The sequence below is a fragment of the Emydura macquarii genome, unplaced genomic scaffold (assembly GCF_026122565.2).
Source record: "Emydura macquarii macquarii isolate MOO-44397 ecotype Brisbane River unplaced genomic scaffold, CSIRO-AGI_Emac_v2 contig_383, whole genome shotgun sequence".
Classification (NCBI taxonomy): Eukaryota; Metazoa; Chordata; order Testudines; family Chelidae; genus Emydura; species Emydura macquarii.
In genome coordinates this window covers 4,042,204-4,063,239 of record NW_027130520.1, presented here as the reverse complement: position 1 = coordinate 4,063,239, position 21,036 = coordinate 4,042,204, and the positions used below count along the sequence as shown (strand labels likewise).

The following is a 21,036-nucleotide window of genomic DNA, read 5'->3' as shown; positions in this document are numbered from 1 at the left end:
TAAAGTGAACATATCCTCTGGTACAGGGCAGCCACTTCTAGCAACACTGCCACTGTATCCTAACCCTAAAGCCAGTTCACCAGCTGAGAGAGTCCCATCACTGCAAGGATGATCCCTCTAATGGTGTACAGCCAACATAGGAGCTTTTATGCTATTCACCATGTCTTCTACAGCCATAACAGGGCATGGCCAGGATACCTCTGAACCACCTCAGACTTCAGCTGCAGTTTCAGTCCCCTGGTGCAGTTGCAGGCCAGAGTAGCATAGATCAACAGCAGGATCAGGGGAGCTTTAAGATACATTTGCACACATACCACTGACTTGCATTCTGTACAGTTTAGCTACAGTTCAGGATTTGCCCTATGTTTACAATGCTGCAGTATGGGATTCAAAGATAAATTTGTAATATGGCATAATTCAGCACCTTCCTCCCCATGCTGAGTGAATGGCTTTCATTAAAAAGCTTTCCACCTCAGAAAGGGAAACAGGCAAGAGTTTTTTTTATCTCCAATCATTCTTTACATTAGTAATTCAATGCCTGGTCAATATGATATTCAATAATTTACAAATACAGTACAAGGCATAAATGCAGAGAAGGTTTAGACCAAAATGTTATCTTCATGTATAACAAACGCTGAAATCAATGTTATGTATAGATACTGTGCCAAGCAGTACAAACAAATCCATGCTAACATATGGGCCAGAAGCACCTTCATTATTTGGAAACTCATAAATTAAGTAACAGAACTTCATTACTTGGAAACTCATAAATTAAGTAACAGAGCTTTCCTATTGATCACGTCTAGTAACTAATATTTACATCCTAGATTTTGTCCCAGACTTGTCTTCTCCCATAAAGGTATAACTAGAAGCAAGCAGAATAAATGTACTCACTTCGACCAGCTTTCAGATTTCAGACTTGAAATTTTTTGGAAATCCATCAACAATACAAGTGACAAACATCGTAATGCTGTGAACTATCCTTTAATTAACATATCTAAGGATAAATTAATCACAATCCCCCATGTAAGACAAAAAAGGAGTTTTGAACTGAGTGTTTGGGGTTGCTGCAATTTAAGAGTCATGGCTGGCAGTTTCAATTTGGGGAGGAATGTAATCAAAGTGTTTGGGGGGAAAATTAGACATGTATGCTTCTTCGGAGGGGAGGAGAGAAATGTTGGGAGTTCAAGTGAAGGCAGCATGGTACCACGCAGCTCTGCCAGTGCACCCCAACTCCACTGCATCCCAACCTTCCTGCACCCCTGTCCTTTGCAGCCCCAGCTTTGTCAGTGCATCCCAACCACCCTGTAGCCCAACCCTAATTATAGTTTTCCTTTTTGTCCTTTTATAGATGGAATCCTGTAGGGTGAGAGTGAATGGGTTGTAAAAGGAGATGAAGAGCTTTTGTACATTTCAGCAGAGTTAATTGGCAGAGTTAATGAGTTAAGTGAGTTAATAGGGCATACTGAGGCATTGCTGAAAGAGGGTAGAGTTAAGATTGCATGGGCAACCTTAGCACCAAATCTCCAGGTCTTCAGAAATTTCAGTTTTACTCAACTCAGTGTTTTGCCAAGGGGCACCATACCGCCAAGCAACCTTAACTTTACATTAGCATAGTTTATTTCCCATTGAATTGTATTAACTCCTAGTCAATACAACAGAATACTGTTACCAAAATTTCTGATGTACAAATATCGAGACACATTAGAAGGCACAACATCAGAGGATCTGCATCATTCAGTGATCTTCAAAAACGAATACATACCTTAAATTTTCTACCTTAGGTGCCCAACTAGCTGCAAATTTGCTAATGATGGTGTTTTGAAGGTCCCTGCTTACTGTTCAAAATGTATGGCTTTAGAGCTTTTATAATAATTATGTCACCCACTAAAGATTTCTCACCCACGTTCAGGAGGCCAAATCTGCTATTGTTTTAATGCAAAACTGAAATTGAGATTTGGTTCATAAAAACTGCACTTTTCTATTCCATTGAGTTTTTAATGCATCCCAAGATTCTTTGGCAAAAAGTTTATCGTAAGAGTTTAATTCTGCCTTGCATTTGATTGCATGAATAGTTATATGGTTCTAGTTTTTACCAGAGTAACAATGTATTATTTGTGTGGCGAAACATGCATTAACTTCTCGTGAGGAACAAATATTGAAAACCCCAATGTTCACTTGTTTTATTTTCTGTTTCTTGGTTACATTTTCAAAGGTGTACATGCCATCACTCCCATTAACATCAGCAAAGGTCATGTACCTAAATCTCCACTTAAGGTTTCAAAAATATTTGCCTTTCAGTTCAAGAACATTGATCTTGTTGGGTTACTGAAAAAGATAGATGGAGATATCCACATGGGCTTCCTGCTTTTAAAATCTTAAACATTAAACATTTTTGGACATCATAATGCTTGCAGTGAAATGCTATAATTTTGAAATACATCAAGTATGATTCAGGAAGAGTAATGCAACAGCTACCCAGAAGTGTTGCTAAAAATTCACATGACATAAATTAAGGTACAGCTAACTTAATCTTAAGAGTTAAGACTTTGTTCTGTGCTCAATAAGGCTGAGTTTCATGTAGCTAAATTCATAACTGATGGCATACAAACCACTCAACCACAATGGTCATTGCAGAGTTTTCAGAAGCTTGATCATTTGGCAGGAAAAAGGATTATACTAACTTCTCTCTGGGGTTCCAAGTATCATAATTCAAAGCAGTAACTAAAGCTATACCACTATTAAAGGACAAAATACTATTGAAGCAAATCAAAATATGAAACAAGTATGATTTTTAAAGGACTACGATAAAGATATAGGACTCATATTTCATTACAATTAGAAAACTGAAGTTTAAAAAATTATTCTGGTTTAGTAGCCTCATTTTAACTATGGCAGCACTAGACATCCCTGCCCAGGTTGCATCAGCATTTCCATTATGAATGTACAATCAACAAAAAATCATTCCATGATGTAACTTGGCATAAAAGGTCACATCTCAGATACAAGTTTTCTACCACCACAAATTTGGTTTGGCTGATTTTAACCTAAAAAATTTGAAAATTAAAAACGTGGAGAAAATGGAAAGAATCTTAAGATAGTAGTTTTCAATTTAAAAACCACTAACATTTAAATTGAACTTGCAGCTAGTTAGCTAGGTTCATCAGTATATTACTCTAGTTTTATATGGGAGAAACTAAATTGAAACAGTGGTGATCAGAACCAATTAACTTATTAAACGGCTAATTTTTTTTATATTAAAAACTAAGTTAATTCAATAGCTGATACTTATCTTTGAAAAAAGACTGTAAACCCATGCAAGGTGTTTTGTACTTATGGAAGAATCTTATTTATTCACAGTGACTAAGTAGGAGATGAAAAGCAGATTCCTAGGTCAGTAAGTGAGCAAGGATACTCAAGGGCACTACATGGCCAAATGTAGTTTGGTTTTTTTTATTTTGAAACATACAGCTGACTTGCCATTTAAAATACTGAAACCTATTTTACTAGTTTCTGTTAACATACTTTTTTTTTGTGAAAGGCAAATATCAACATAAGGAATGCACCATTTTCATAAAGTTCAGAAAGATGAACTTGCTTGTTCTTGTGGTCTTGTCCTGAGAGACTGGTTTTTCTGGGCCCAGATCAGAGGCAGGTCTAAGAGACCTTGCCATTAAAAGTAATTTTAGGCATAGGTCTCTGTCACGTCTGGCTCTGGGGCTTAAATTTTTGCAGAGAGAGCATTTCTGGACCATGTGCCCCTCTCTGAGGCACTTAATGCACACCGAGTGGCCGTTGGACATGGGCATTGCATCTCTGCAGGAGGCGCATCTTTTGAAACTGGGTGAACCCGGCATGTCTGAGGGAAAGACACTAACTATTCTAAAGTAAGTCTAGAAGAAAGACATTTTTTATTTTATTTTATTTTTTTAACAATAGGAACGAACAAGTTAAACTATGAGAGAAACTGAGAAAAAACCTGACTATCTACAAACAACACTTTGTAAGGAAATTTTGACGAGCTGTGAGAAACGCTAAAGTCTCCATCTCAGACCGCAGATGGCTGAGCAGGAACTGAGGAGGTCGGATTGCGCGTGCACCGAAAAGAGTGCCAACAGCACTGCAAGACAGCCACGACGCATGCACAACCCGGACAAGCAAAGTAAAAAATCTATGCTAGTAAAAATCTCTGATCGACAATGCGAGGATGCACCGACACTTCAAGTGGAGCACCCACAGGGACACTACTCAAAGAAGCAGCAAATATTACTTCACTCTGTTCAGCTTGGCTTTAGGCTGGCAAATGAAAGTTAAACTAGTTTTCAAATATCACTTTTTCCAAAATCACACTAACCTGTTCTGGGTATTTGCTTCCAACTATTTCTGCCACGATGTTAAAGGAAGCAGAATCTGGGTAGGTCTTGGCTCCCATCTTCAAGGTCACAACAATCCTGGTGCCTCGGGAAGACATCCGTCCCATCATTTCAGCATCTTCCACTGAAATGCAAGCTGTAGGAATCTTGGGCACATCAGACTGGTACTGCTGCCACCCAGTGTGAGGGCTGTAACCATAAAAAAGACAGCATTAATGATATAATTTTGTAGATTATTTTAATTAGTCTAGAATTCTTAACAGATCGTGTTTCATGTCATTATTATTATATATTATAAAACTATATTCAGTGGCAGTTAAGGTTGCAGCAAGGCACATCCCATTCACCCAAAAGCTTAAGACTAGAAATAAGAAGTTGAGGGGAAAGACTGATGTATTCCTTTCCACCTTCACATTGCCTACAACACTGGTGATGACGCTCTCCAACACTTCCTACGACTATGTCTACACTACAAAGTAAAGTAACTAGTAGCAGCTCTTACATAGATACAGAGAGCAGTGCACCCTTGGTAGCTATCACACTGTGCAACTGGCCCCAGAGTGTTTTGGGAAGGGTTTGCACTGCCTCATGAGGGGAGGTTCAGTGTCAGATGATGCAGGTTTCTCATCATTACACAGGCATCCTACTAGGTTTCCAGCTGCTTTTCAACTGCCCTGGTAATGTGCAAACCAGCCATCTGTGTCAGAAAGCCTGGATCCTGCACTGCTCTTCAGTATTGTCCTGTGCATTATGAACACAAGGCTACAAAAGAAGCTCAGTGGGGGAGCTATTCACCACCATCCTGACACCAGCCTCCCCTTGCAGAAGCAGCATGTCTGCAGCTCCACACCAGAAACAACTATTTGCCTCCCTTACCTTCAGCTATGCCTGCTGCAGCTCTTTGAGTTTTACACAGCACTGCTGTGTGTCCCTTTCACAGCCCTTCTCCTCCATGCCCCAAGCAAGTTCCTGAAGCTGGAGTGGAGCTGTGCCTCCTCTCCCCACAGACTCAGGAGATCCACCACCTCCCCTGTACTCCAGGCAGGAGCGTGTTAGCTGCGTGGAGCCAGCCTGCTCAGCTGGGCAGTTGTTATGTGAACTCTCCACACTAAGCAAACAGGAAGAGCAAGTTCAAAACTTCCTGGGGCTTTAGTAGGGGGCATTCACCTGTGTACCTGACTGCAGGGCAGCAGAGTTCAAAACAGTGACCAGAGTGGTCACGGTGGGTATTGTAGGATAACTCCTGGAGGACACTTCGGTTGATGTAAGCAATGCAGTGTTTACACTGACACTGTGTTGCTCTAACTACATCACCCTAAGCTCTACGCCTCTCATCGAGGTGGTTTTATTATGTCGGTACAGCAGATAAGTTAAAGCGACGGGAGGAGCACTGCAGCGTGTACAACTTCAGAGTTAGATAGATGTAAGCAGCCTGATGTCGACAAAACTGTGTAGTGTAGACATGGCCTAGGACCTTCACTTCCCTCTCCAAAAGCACTGCACACCCCAACTTAATCAAACTTGCACTCTAACACAAAAATTTAACAATAACCTCCTATACTTTTAAACCATTATATCAACAGATCGACACATCTAACTGTCTCAGACTCATACACTTGGGAAGTTATTCTGCCTTAACTAGCTTAGCAGAATTCAGTTTAAATGATAGATGTTGGTTAACATCGATTTCAACTGACACACTGAAATAGACTAACAAAATCCATCTGTAATGGTCAGGTGAGTGCAACCTCCTTCCCCCCTCACCTCCCGGACCTTGCATGGATCAGGTATTGCGAGCCCTGGGCCAGGGAGCTCTCCACAGTAGTGAATGAACGGGGTTGCACCAGCAGAGCTGCAGAGAAGAGGACTCCCTGACCAGCCGCATGGCCAGCAACACCTGATCCCTGCAGGCACAGGGAAGGCTGCAATCCTGGCGGGACAAAGCGGAGACCCACAAGGACTATAAGAAGGAAGAGAAGGTGGATGAGCCCTAGACTGTCAGGGAGATCATTCCACTGCTGAAGGGATCCCCACCCAGGCAGGAACCGTTCAGCAGCCTGGTAGCCTGCCCCAGAGCCGAGGGTTGGTTTGTTCTCCTTACAACCTGGCTGGGGGATCTCTGCTCTGCCAGGTCAGGACCATGGACTCCCTCACACCTTGTGCCCTATCTTGTCTCGTATCATTGTATTTTTATATATATGCAAAACAGAACAAGGAAATAAAGTCATTATAGATTGAAACTATGTCAGTAGTTATAGTCTATAACGTTAGTTGTATAGACTAAAAGTAAATCAGTAACTAGAGCTTTTAGCATTTTATATTTCAAATGTATTAGGGAATTCCCAGATTTCAAAGAAGCCATTTGAGGCAATGTGCAAAATGCAATATGGACGTTTAGCTGTCCCTGTTTATTACTATGCTATTGTCACACATTTATACAATGCTGACTGGAATGACAAATATTAGCATTACAGTGGGACCCTGCCATGACTATTGGGCAAGGCTCTGAAGAGGCTGAAAACTGTGAAGCCAACTCTTGTCTCTAGGAACTTCCTAACTAATGAGGCAAGGTTGGAAGGACAGATTTTATTGCTGCTTTCAAACCAGATCCAGGACATACTGACCATGTACTATACATAATTTTCTGAGCAGTGTATTTTCTTTGCACATTAAAAATGCCTCACTCTTGGAAATGTTAATACTGTGTTTAGCATGTACATTAAGCATGCACCTTGTAAGAATCAAGCATGTTTACGTGAGACCAATCTCACATTTTCTCACATTTAAAAAGAATTCAGAAAACCTACTTTCTCAAATTCTTCAAGACTGGATAAACACTAGAAAATACTATGTAGGGAAAAATGGCCAGGGAATTGACTTGATTACTTGACAGATCTTTTCAATGTTTCTCACACAATTCTATAAAAAACGTTTCTTGCACTCTAGACAATATCAATGAAACATGCTACAATTGTGGTAAGAGCAAGAACCAACAGAGGAAGAATAAGATGGGTTTCCCTGGGACTGGCTGCAAATGCAGGAGCAACGGGATGGCTTGGTAAGCTGTGCATGTAAGGCAGAAAGCCAGGGGACAGGGTGAGAAATGAGTTGTGAGACTGGTCCTACGAGGAAAGAAAGAGACTGAGCTTCTTGGGGCATGGAACTCACGGGAGAGGCAAGCTTCGAAGCTGGGAGCAAGAAAACGGCCGGCTGTTTGTTTCTATAGAGTTCAGGGAAAGGAGATTCTGGGTACATTGTTTATTTACAAACAGGATTGCACCAAAAAAAAATACCAAACTATCATCAATTTCTTCGCATAATGGAAACAACCTGGCAAGACCATGAATACTGGCTAACTGCCGGAGCCAAAGAGGCAACAGTATTAAACAAAACCAGATTAACACCAATTCTTGCAACTTCCTATTAATAAGTGGGCAATACACCTTCAACTTGATCCACTACCGTTATCATTTATCTTTGTTTATGATCCTTCAGCAAGTCCAGTTAATGTGACAGTGCTCTCATCCAATGGACAAATAAGAATTATTTTTGTAAGAGTCTATGAAACTTTGACTCCTGCAGTTCTTAGAAACCACTGTGATAGGTGCCCCCCCCCCCCTTTTTTTTAATAGATTACTATAAGTCCTGAAATTCTAGATTTATCCAGTTAATTTCTTTTGTAGTTAGAATTAGTAGATGAAGGAAGTGCATCTAGCATGATTTTTCCTTCATAAACCTAATAAAAGTAATATAAAGTCATGCTTTTCACTGAGTATATGCCTGAGTACCCCGAACAGTTGACAAGAATAAGCTAAAAACAAATAAAAAACGAAAGAATTTTTAAATAAATTGAAATACATACCAATTCATGATATGCCTGAATGTTAAGGAAACTAGAAGAGGAAATTCAAGAGACTCTGACAATAATTTTCACTAAGGAGATTTGACTAGAAAAAGACAGACATGGCACATATCGAAACAATGGTAGAAAGGAAAAAAACAAAAAAGAAACTACGGTTTAATTAGTCTGCTGTCCATTTGGGATAAAACAGACCAATATGGAGTCACTAAAGACTGAGGAAGAACAGATGTACTGCTGCAGTGCTCCTTCCAGTGGTCAGTTCTGACACTTTGTAATGAAGTATTTGACTTTCCACGACCCACTACTTTGTTTCTTGATTGCTAATCCTTATCTGCAAGAGTAACCTAATATGCCCAAGAAACAAGCTTCATAGAAACCGCTGTTTCAACTTAAATCAGATTCTGCAACAGAAAATGCATCTGAAGTCAAGCCCTTACAATACCGTCCCCTAGGTGGAAGGGTAGATGTTATCTTTATAAAAACTCCACTATCATTGTAGAAGGAAAAACTGATGACATGAACATTAGAATGTTTACAAGAATTTATTTCAGCCATTATACACACACAATAACTACATTAAAAACATTCAGGTTGCAAAGTCAAGCACCCAGAATTTAGGAAATGCTACAATTAAGGTTGTCTATACTATCTCAATTCAGCCCCCTTGTACATATGCATTGTGATACATGATTAATTACATGATCACATACTATTTTTTTCACAGGATCCCTCCCTCATTCAATATGGCAGTCTCACAGAAATTAGAGATAAAATAGCTGACCTTGAACTTTACACAAAGAGGCATGATTATTATTATTTGTGAGTTAATTAAAAAAATCTTGAGAAGAATGAGTTGTAAGTTATTTGCCTATCCCATAGCAAGAACATCATCCGTTTTCATTGATAGGATTATACCCTTTCTGTGCCTGCAATTCTCCTTTACTGATTCTGGATGTTGTAATGGATGGAAGGCACAGAAAACAAACACACAGTAATGATGTCCCAGAAAAGGCCCAACCTATTACTGGGCAAGAATGGGGTGCATCTGTCAAAATAACAGAATTTCAACAAATTAAGCAGCAACATCTGAAGTGTGAAATGCATGAGAAGCAAAAAGGACTAACTTCATGCCTGCAGGGTCTCTGTAGACTGCTCCAACCCACAGGAAGCCAATCTCAGTTCCTCCTACAGGCAAGGCTAACCATCTCCCTGTAAAAGGGAGCCCACACACCAGTCATAGGCATCCCAGGGAGAATAGCCTGCATTCTCCCAAGTCTCCAACCCCAGAAATATGGCCTGGCTAGAATGGCCAAAGTGTAATGTTATGCAACAATAAAGAAATTGAGAAATTCATTCATTCATTGAGAAATGCCCTTTTTAAAAAAAAACAAAAACAAAAAAAAAAACCTAAAAGATGTTCAAGTAAAAAATTGAAAAAAAAAAAATTTAATTTTTAGAACATTTGACACAGATTTGAAGAGAAAAGTTTTGCTTGCTAGTTGTGTGTGTGTGTGTTCAGTAGTCACCATTTTTCATGTGGGCTATGGAGGGGTCTTTTTCATTTTTGTTAATTTTTCTCTATTTATTGAATTTGGGGTTTGTTTTTACAGTGGTTTTTGTCAGGTTTGATTTGTCAGCTTAGTGACACAATGGGATTTTTACAAAACCAAAAATCTTCATAACTGTAAAAATATAAATAAAAAAATTGAAGAAATGTGTAACAAAACATTTAAAAAACTAACAGAAAAATACTTTTGAATATTTTGACTGGTCTCAGTTAGTGGATCTGTGTTATTAACATATACACACTGAGTCTTATCTGCTGACTTCGGACTACAAAAATAAGCTTTTACTACTTTTTATTCCCATTAGCACTATGGAACAGCTGTGAGAGAGAGATCTGGATTCTTTTCTTACACGTGCAGAGTTACCAATAAATTCTAATTGAATGCCCAATTCTGGCCTCCATTTATAAAGTTATGCAATCCTACTGAAGAAGTTAATATGTTTATAGTTGTTCCCTGGTTCCTAAACATGTGGCATTTCCCCACAGTGCACTTTAATTGCAGCAGATTACTGGTTGCTAAAATAAACAATGAGACTCTTGTACTACCATGCGCAAAGGTAATGTTTCCTGTTATCAGGGACAGATTACTCACTTTGTACTGTTTGTTACATAACCCTTTCAAGATTATTTTGAACTAGCATTTAATTGATGTGGTATCTCTGAAAGTATTTGGAAAATCCTAATACTTTGAGATACTTGAGGCCAGATTTCAGAGGCCTTAAGCAGGCAAATGTCTCATTGCATAAAGAATAGGGTATCAGTTCCTCTACCACATGGATTCCATTATGATTAAGATTTGGGAAGCATACATGTATTCAACACTATATGTTCATTAAAGTTAGCCTCCGCCAAACAAATCTAACAGCTTTGACGTAACTGATTTACTAGACCAAGGGAATGCAGTGAATACATATTTATATTTCTCTAAAGCATTTTCTTTAGTGCCACATAAACCAAAGGAATTATATAATAACCAGATAGATTTTTTTTTAAAAAGCCGCAGTACAGATTAGATATGGTTTGACAAATAAGGCGCAGAGAACAATTATCAATGGTAAAGCTGCCAAATGGGAGCCATATCAAATGAAGTCAATACTCTATCTGTAAGGACTGTTGTACCAGAGAAGAAGAAAAATCTGCATGGCCCATTTCAGTCTTCAATATAAAATGGAAGTTCACATCCCCATACTTCAAATGATGCTTTCTGAATCTGATGATCATTAGGATGATCTTCCAGCAGTGACAGTACTTTAAGGGAGTCAGTTAAGTAATGCACCTGTATGGCCTCCTTAGGCTCCTTGCATGAACAACCCAGCCATCTTCCTCTTGAGTTTATATCCCTGCCAGCCTCTGGGAACTCAGCTGCCTGCTGAAAGTTACCCTGGGTATACCAGCAGTAGGATTCTGAATGGAATGCTGCCAACAGACTTAACGGCCCAGCAGCTGTGAGGCTTCTGTCTGTGCTTTTTGTTTGTTTAACTCCTGGCTTTCCCAGGCCTAATGCAGGATCTTTATTTATATCTTCAGTGACCCCGCACAGAAGAACAGATTAAAAAACCTTGTGAACAAATGTTAAATCATACACCTCGAGGAAAGATAAACAGATCCCAACTGCATGACACCTTCAGTAACTGGATGGCAGAGAGTTTGAGAAAAACTAACAACATAGGACTAACAACATATTAGAAAACTAAAGCTAAGCAAGCTTAACTATAGCACAGGGTCCTCAGTACCATTTTCATTTAACGAAGTTCACCACTATGGATGGCAACCTTGCTACAAAAACTCCAGAGGTGGGCAGATGGATAGAGAAAACATAGCTTCTAAATAAGGACCCATTCCCATCTTCCTATGTGTGGATCTGAATTGAGTTGTGGGTAACACCAGCCAATGGGGGGAAAGGGACAAGTGGTTTGGACAAAGTTTCCTATAGTAAAGCATATAGGCAGTAACATGAGTGATATTTGGCATCTGAGCCCCCTATTGTGGGGTATAGAGTATTGAAGGGAGCCCGCTTGAAAGATGGGGGAATAGGCTGCTTTCAAAGAGCTGAAAGGGAAGTAGAACACTATCATAACACTGAAGGAAAAGGTTTAGGCTAGATATTAGTAAAAGTCCTTAAGAGTAAGAACTACGCAGTGGAACAGGCTACCAAATAGTATCCAAGACATCATCACTGCAGATATTTAATAAGGGGAAGTACAGACATTAGAAGGAACAATAGAGCAAATGTACAAAATATACACAAGACTAGATGATTCAGTGGTCTTTTATGCCGTGCTCTTTATGGGTTTAATCCTGATTCTACTGATGTCAGGGGCAAAATAGTCATTGACTTCAAAGGAAGCAATATCAGATCTTATAAACTGTACGTTGCAATGAGCAGCAAGAAGGAAGAACAAGTTTTTGAGTTACAGGTTGAAAACCTAAGATCTAGTTCCATTAATAAATGGCCTTTCATGCCTACATTAATATCTGATATCTCACTAAACAAAAACAAGCAAACAAAAACAGCAACAAGAACCTCATCCATAGAGGCTGCTTTGTTTTATGAAAACATAATCCAATTACAAACACCTTTGTTTTGTAAATGCATCCTACACTCATATATACTTCATTTCCATGGAATATTAAAGTCATTTTTGTTCTATTTAAGAAGAAAAAAATCCCAGCAAAATTTTCTATATTAAGGTAAAAAATCTTCAGCATAAGATGACATGTATTTTAATAAAAAATGTACTACAGGAGGGTGTGCCATTAATTACCCCTCAAAGAGCAAACTTCAGTAGATCCACGTTAAGAGCACTAACTCAATTATTAGGTTACTGTACACATTTATTTAGGTAGTTCATGTCAGATAGAAATAAATGCTTAAGTGATCATCAATATTTGCTCAAAATGATATAATTATGTAACACTATGTTACATTTATTTGACAAGCTTGTTCTTTAATAAAGACAGAAATTATTCAATGGTAATAGGCAGGGAAACTTGTATATCCCACTAAAGTACATATGTTACCTCTAGATAAAATGATTGAATCTAGAAACAGTCAAGATTATTTTTTTCTCTTCTATTGCCACTTTTCAAAGTCCTAACCTTGAAATCTACTGTAAATAAAAAAGTTCCTTTTAGATACAAGACTTTTGTTTAAAGCCTATTATAGTATTACATTAACTTTAAAATAATAACATATTCTGAGCAGTGAGGTAGGAGGGCAGGCAGAACAAAGTGAATAAATGTTCAAATGCCAGTCTGCCTGAGCACCACATTCTCCCTTTCATTGAAGGAAGGGACCTAGTTTCATAGAAGTATTTAAGTTTCCTTCTTATTCTCTTAGGGGTTGAAGAGCAGGTTTTTGCTCCCCTAAGCACTATAGAATGGCCTAAGGGTTTGACATTCTAAACCAGAAGTCCAGATATCTCCCCCCATAGCAGCACAGTTCCTCCACTGAGTTTGTCTCCCTGCAGTTAGTACTATAAGAGCTTAAGTGAAGACTGGGAGGTGTAGAAAGGTTTTATAGTAAAAACGATAGAAAGGAGAAAGTTTCCTCAGGACTGTCCTGTGAATATGGTGGTGGCCTCTTTGGGATCTATAGAAGATAGGAAATTCCCTGGTAGATGGCAGTTTCCACTGCAAATCAGGTTTGGGGACTTTCTGGAAAATGTGTTCAAAGGCTTGAGAACTAGGACATCATGAGAACTACAGTCTCTTTTGGGAACATTCAAAAGCTATACAGAAAGAACCTGAAAGTTACTTCTTCTGAGGCACAGACTTTCTTCAGTAGGTGGAAGTGGCAGGTGCGGTCAATAACTGTTTGAGGAATTGCCACTTCCACAATCTGAGCCACAGATGTCTCCTGAGTTCTATGTTTGGGCCAAAGGGACGAGAAACAAACCAAAAAATCAATGTTTACCTGAGATACCAGAGCAGATATTTTCTGCAAGATGGATCCGAGCCTTCATTCTCAGTAATAAAGAATATAGTTATGTAACAGGATCATTTGTCCATTATGAGAAACCCCTGCAAAGCATTTAGAGGGTGCAGAAGCTAGAAGAGGTAGAAAAAACAACTCAATGTTTTGTTTTAAGAATATAAACAGGAAGACTCCAGACTCTCTCTCACAAGAAAGACGACAGCAGTACTGACCTCGGGAAGGAGGAAAAAAGTTCAATTTGCTTTTCTGTACTGAGCAGATCTTTTGGATTTTCCTACCTAGTTTTCTGGTCTCATCTGGTCATTTCATCTCAGTGGCTATGGTTGCACAAGGGGATGAATATAAAGAAATATAAAAGCTCCCCTTTTGAACTTGAGAGGAAATACTTTCTAGATGTGTTGTCCGACTTGATTTTTATATTGTCTTTCTTTTCTCTTGGTTTCTTTGCCTCAGGCTGAAAGTCCAGTGTGCTAATAACATGGTCTTGGAAGATTCAGAAGAAAATAACCTATCATGTACCTATGCTATGAACCCTCAGGCTCAGAGTCAGAAAGTTTCCCTTCCTCAGAAAAGGAAATATGCACTGCTCTTGGATGGGGAACCCATTCTCTGGTGCTTTTTATAATTATTTTAAAAGATTGTTTGAAGAACTTCACTACAAAACTTTGTTCTTTCTTCTTTATAATCCTGGTGACCCTTAGAACCTTCATCATCAGTTGCAGGAGAGGAAGGATTTGTATCAATCCACTTCTTACATTTTTTAAATTTATTTTCCTTTGTTAAGAAAGAGCAGGAAAAGACCACCCGAATCAAAGAAATTTTCTTTCCAAGTTGCTGAGGAAAATGTTTTCTGAAGATCAGAGGTAGGGAGTTGGAGATTTGCATTAAAATGTAAAACGTGATCATCATCTTTATAAGGCAGTATGTTCAAATCTAGCTAGTTTGGGTCCTGGAGCAGTGAAGCTGCAGTAGCAGGTGCTTCACCGTGGTCTAGTGCTGCAAGTAATCACCCAGGTTCTGATACAGATTAGACTAAAGATAGCTCTGGTGCAACTCCATGAGCTGCAATCACATCCCATGATTGCTGTCTAGACATACCCTTAAGGGGCAGAAAAAAAGATTTCAAACCACAGTAAGATTGTCAGACATGGGTAAGCTGGAGAAAGTCCACTTGCCTAATAAAGTTCTGACATAATATAGTTGCGGAGGTGGAAAAATTGTACATTCTCTCTACATGACACGGGGGTCAGAGGCTTCTGGTCTCAGGCTACTGCTGGGAAAATTTAAGTGCAGGAAAGTGTTCCAATGAGACAGTTACGCACAGAGACACACACAGTTTAACATCAGGAGAACAAAATGCTGCAGAACATGATTCCAACTAAACAACTGAAGTAAAAAGTGGAGCTTTCTTTCTCCCTCACTTCCAAAGCCCATTCACTTTAATGAGGTGCAAAATCTAAAGCCTCGTGAAACACTATGCATGGGCAATTTTTACCTCTTAAATACAAAAACTATGTTAACAACACATTAAGGTTCCAGATATACACACTCATGAATAATATGAATAGGCAATTCATGAGGTTATTTGAGTGGCTGTTTAGAAGAAGCTGTGATTTATCATTTTAGAAGCACAACTATATTTTACAAACAAATATCCATATGTAGGATTCATGTCTTGTTGTCAATCAAATAAAATCCATCATTAAAAAATACTTCATAGTAGAGCTCACTAAATTATTCATTGCAAATAATATTTGCAAATTTTGTTTTGTTTGTTTTTTTTCCTGTTCATAATCCTATCCTGATTGCTACAAGTCAATCCTGAATGTATATTATTCACAAGTATTCATGAAATAGTTTACAGGGACAGTTTGCAGCCTATGATTTATTCATTCAACTGTTTGTTTCACCTGCCCCTATGTATTATTTGTGTTGTGTGATTGGGATTTTGGAACAAGTCACGTAATGTTTCTGCTCCTTAACTGGATGACAGAATTTCAAAACTAGGGGAACAAGTGGGTCAAAGCATTTTTTATCTGAATTTGCTGATTTGTCAAACTCAATATGTTTTGCGAGGACAGTTCAACAAAGTTCTGACAGAACAGAGACAGGTTTAAAAATCTGTCTGGTTTCCTGCCAGCTTACCTTCTTGGCGGCTTGACAGTCCACCAGGCAGACTGTTACAGAGCTAGGGCTCCATTCTCTTTCAAAATTTGGGGGTGGAGGGCATTTTTCCGAATCTGAACTAAACCAAATATAAAATCTCAAAATCCTCCACAAAATAGAATTACCTTTCTCCACCTCGCTCTACTTCAATTTTCTTCTTGTCAGCAACATTGACTTCCCACTATTCACATCCATAAGTCTTTATGGAAAAATTAAGCTTTTCACAAGTCGAATCTTTGTACATTTGCTAAATTAATTCTGCTGACAAGAAAAAAAATGGAAGCCTCTGTTATATAGTGCTGGCAAAGACTCTTGCATTTCTTTTGGGCAGAAAAGAAAATTAATGCTTATGTTAGAAATATTATTGACGAAAAGCAGACCCTGCTGTCAAAAATGAACTGGCATAAACTTATGTATTTTGATCACATCAGGTGTAGAGATGGAAATAACCTCAAGAAAGTGATCATGCAAAGATAGGTCATTGTAGTAGGGGACAGACCAGCGAAAAGATGGATAAACCGTGTGCAGCAGACCATTGGGAGGTCAGCTGCTAAGTGCTCGAAGCTACTGATGGATTGAGAAGACTTTTGAAAATTCTGCTATGATGTCATCAATATTCAGACATGAAAATTTGGATTTTACTTACCCAGCTCTAGTAGAGAATAATGAATGAATGATAGCACATGACAAATAGCATACTTCTGGCATGAATTTTCAGCCAAATGAACACTCAACCAAAATCCATGGGTCTTTCAGGATTCACAAACATTTCCTCTATTACCCCGTAGTTCTCTGAAATATGCCAAGCTGAACATTTTGCTTTTAATCATAGTTCAGGATTTCTATAATCAGTTAGCTCTACATTATAATAGTCACCCACACTGCACTTTCTGTTCACTATACAGCTAAATGTATCATGCGGATGAGTTAGCTTTTAATTTTCTGATTTGTTTATTTAAGTTTATGACCTTTGTTGGATTCACTTTTTTCTTCATTTAATATACATTATAGGGGAGATTTTCAAAGGCATAAATCCCCTTTCTGGCCTCTGAAAACCTTCATATAGAAGCATTGCCTACAGGCCTACTATAGGCAATGATTTGCAATGTGTTTTGGCTGACTGCCCCTAAGGTCCAGACTCTGCCACTTTTCCTTACCTAAATGGTTCCATTGACTCAGTGGGACAATTTGTGGAGTGAGGAACTACTCAATATGAGTAAAGGGTTAAAGGAATCTGGCCCTAAGCAAGTTTTATGGAAGAACAGTTATGCTTCTAACATTATAAATTGCAACTGCACTCACTATTCCAAGTAGCTATGCTGGTTTTCTCATGGGTATGTCTAGTCACATAGCACCTTTGACAAGTCTGAAATACAAGAACTCTCTTTGACATTCTGAGTTGTACTATTTCTACTCTTCTACTTTTGAGCACAATGAACTAAGAATGCTGAAGAAAAAGAAGGAACATCATATAGTGTTACAGCCTTGGATTAGTGCTTCCTTGTGGATGCTCACTAGATTGCTGTAATAGACCCAAAACTTGGATCCTCTTCGCCGCTAGGTTAGCTGGTTCTGGATAGATTCATCACTGCTCCGGGCTTCTAGGCACAGTCTTGGGATCCAGATCCTCTGTCTGGCGCTCTTTCCTGAGATATGAGAACTCTGCATTCCAACTGTTAAGCCCTGAAGGAAATGCTCATGCTCCCAAAAGTTCCAAAGCCATGGAACCTCTAGATTACTGTTTCACTCTTTCACCACATGACAGTTAAAGCAAGGGACACACAGATCTTGCAAAGGAATTTCTAGACCAATTAGACTTTACTCATATACAAAGCAGAAGAGATACATAGATCTGTGGAAAAAACCTGAATGAAAAACCCTTCCTGACCACTACTCAAGCCTTCTGGGTTTTGGTCAGTCCTTTTAGAGTCCCTGTCCCAAAAGCTGCTGCCTCCTCCTCCTGCCCAATGAGAGCAAGCCCTTGCTAAGAGCAGATCCTCAGTGGTTTTAAGTCCCTTGTCAGGTGATCTGTTTCTTGGTTATAGCTTACCTGAAGAATACACTGGGAAAACCAGTTCCTCTGGGCTCATTGTTCCAGGTTGCTTCCATAGGAATGGAAGACCATCCACATTAATGATGACAGACTGTGCTCCATTGTTAACTTCTGGCAGTGAGCACAAAGAGTTGCTGCTAGCACCTGGATATCCCAGTCCAATATGGAGGTTAAAAGGCAAAAATGAAGGCACAGTGCAATTTACAATCCAAATGATGTTCACAAAATAAAATGGAGTATGCAAACCAAGACATATATGAATGCACACCAATCCGTCACAAGCACCAATAATAATTATATTCAGCACTTACTACTGTTACTGTTGAAAGGTACCATATACGGACAGCATACATGCAGTGATATCTGATTGCATGATTATTTTCTATTTTAAATAGAGAGAAATAATTGCAGAATCTCAGATATTCCCACATAGTGACATTTGGTAAGTTTGACTTTTTAACAACAACCCGTTTACCTCTTCAAACCCAGCACAAATACAAATTAATCCTTATAACATGCTTAAGTATTTTCCAATTTTACTAACAGGAAAATTGACAGGTTAAATAAGTGACTTACCTCAGACCCCACAATGACTCAGTTGCAAAGCCAGGAACAGAAATTCAGAATTCCTGGTTTTAATTCTCATGATCACTCGCTATAATATGTAGTCATTTGCACCTGTGCAAAATGGATGTAAAGTGCTACCAAACCAGAATGGTAGCATTTTTTCACCAACGTTACAGAACTGTAAATGTCTGCACAAGGTGCAAGGCGGTGAAGAATCAGGTTAATTGTGCCTCCTTTTCTCCCTAGGTAATCTACTCCAAACTGTCTTTTATCTTGGCCAGGATCTCCTTTGTCTTCTCCTTACTTAAGTATGTACCACTTCACACAATGCAAACATGACACCCACATTTTAGTTTACAAAGCTAATGGAATTAGTCACTGAAAGGCACACATACTATGCTAGTGAGCACCACAGCAGGTCCTCTATGTAAATAAAAATTAAAACATAAGAGTATCACACTATATAAGCAAGTTTTATTTTCAGAGTTGCCAGATGTAACTGGATTTCTAGAACTCTGGTTAGAGTCAGCAATAGCAACAACTACATGTATCAAAATCCCTAGCATTGGAATGACAAAAGTAAGGCAAAGAGAAGAAGCAAGGTGAATGGATTAGATGCACTATACTAAATGAAAGAAGAAAAAAGTATAACTTTATACCCAAATAAATATTTAATGCCACAAATATCTTTAAACTTGTATCTCATTTTGGAAAGTGTTAAACACTCAATACGTTTTCCTTATACAATAGATGCATTAAGGTGCCACTTAAATGCTTGTATTGGATTAAAAAAAGAAGAAGCCCTATTTAGATAAGCCATTTCTATCTACAGGATTTCAATAAACATGTTTGGTTTTATGTACACTACAGGAATAAGATAAAGGAAAGTAAATTCACTTGCTCTCATGCAACAATGATCCATTTAAGTTTCTCTCTCCTTAGCAGGTAGAGAGCCTATATTTTGGCTGGCTGCCTTCCTACTGGAATTGAAACCTACATTTTAGCTGTCAAGCTTTACTGAAATCCCTTCATCTGCTAAGAAGTGGACCTGTGAAATTGAGCCTCTATCTGCAGACATGCCAACTCACATTAATGAATCGTGAGAGACCCGATTTCCAAGTAAAATTAATCCTGACTCACGATCTGGTGACAGAACTCTCTAATGTCAGGATTTCTTTCCAGCCATCCTGACATTTCAGAGTTCTATCCCCAGATCATAAATCAGGATTAATTTTACTTAGCAATCGCCATGTTGGCTGGGGCTCCCATTGTGAGCCAGCCCCCATTTGCCGGACCTCCTGCTATCATAGAATCATAGAACCATAGTGTTAGAAGGGACTGCAAGGGTCATCTACTGTAATCTGTCAATCTGCCCTGGGCTGATGGGGGAGGGGAGGGGCTGTATGATGGTGCTGTATGGCTGAACTGATGGGGTCAGTGCTGGGAGAGCAAACTGAGAGCGAACATTGGGTTGAACTGATGGGGTGGTGGTGGATAATGGAGGTTAGAGGACTGAACTGAGGGGGAGCTGAATTGAGGGGGGTTGGGTGGGACAGAACTGATGGGGGACTGAGGACAGGATTAATTGCTCGGCAGGACACAGGTAGATGTGAGGTTGAGCGCGTCTGCAGCAGGGGTCAAAAATCACCTTATCCTGTACACGTGGGAGAATGGCAACACTAACTGTCACATGCACACACACACACACACACACACACACACACACACACACACACACACACACACACACACACACACACACACACACACACACACACACACACACACACACACACACACACACACACACACACACACACACACACACACACACACACACACACACACACACACACACACACACACACACACACACACACACACACACACACACACACACACACACACACACACACACACACACACACACACACACACACACACACACACACACACACACACACACACACACACACACACACACACACACACACACACCACACACACACACACACACACACACACACACACACACACACACACACACACACACACACACACACACACACACACACACACACACACACACACACACACACACACACACACACACACACACACACACACACACACACACACACACACACACACACACACACACACACACACACACACACACACACACACACACACACACACACACACACACACACACACACACACACACACACACACACACACACACACACACACACACACACACACACACACACACACACACACACACACACACACACACACACACACACACACACACACACACACACACACACACACACACACACACACACACACACACACACACACACACACACACACACACACACACACACACACACACACACACACACACACACACACACACACACACACACACACACACACACACACACACACACACACACACACACACACACACACACACACACACACACACACACACACACACAC

General features: G+C 39.5%; 1 protein-coding gene across 1 annotated transcript in view; it reads right to left on the bottom strand.

Moving 5' to 3' along the window:
* Positions 1 to 21,036, bottom strand: part of CPQ (carboxypeptidase Q) — a 240,020-nt gene that overhangs the window by 150,604 nt on the left and 68,380 nt on the right. Inside the window, exon 4 of the mRNA XM_067536932.1 lies at positions 4,355 to 4,562. Within this exon, the coding sequence (XP_067393033.1) occupies positions 4,355 to 4,562 (208 nt within the window). The remainder of the gene's footprint in view (positions 1 to 4,354; positions 4,563 to 21,036) is intronic.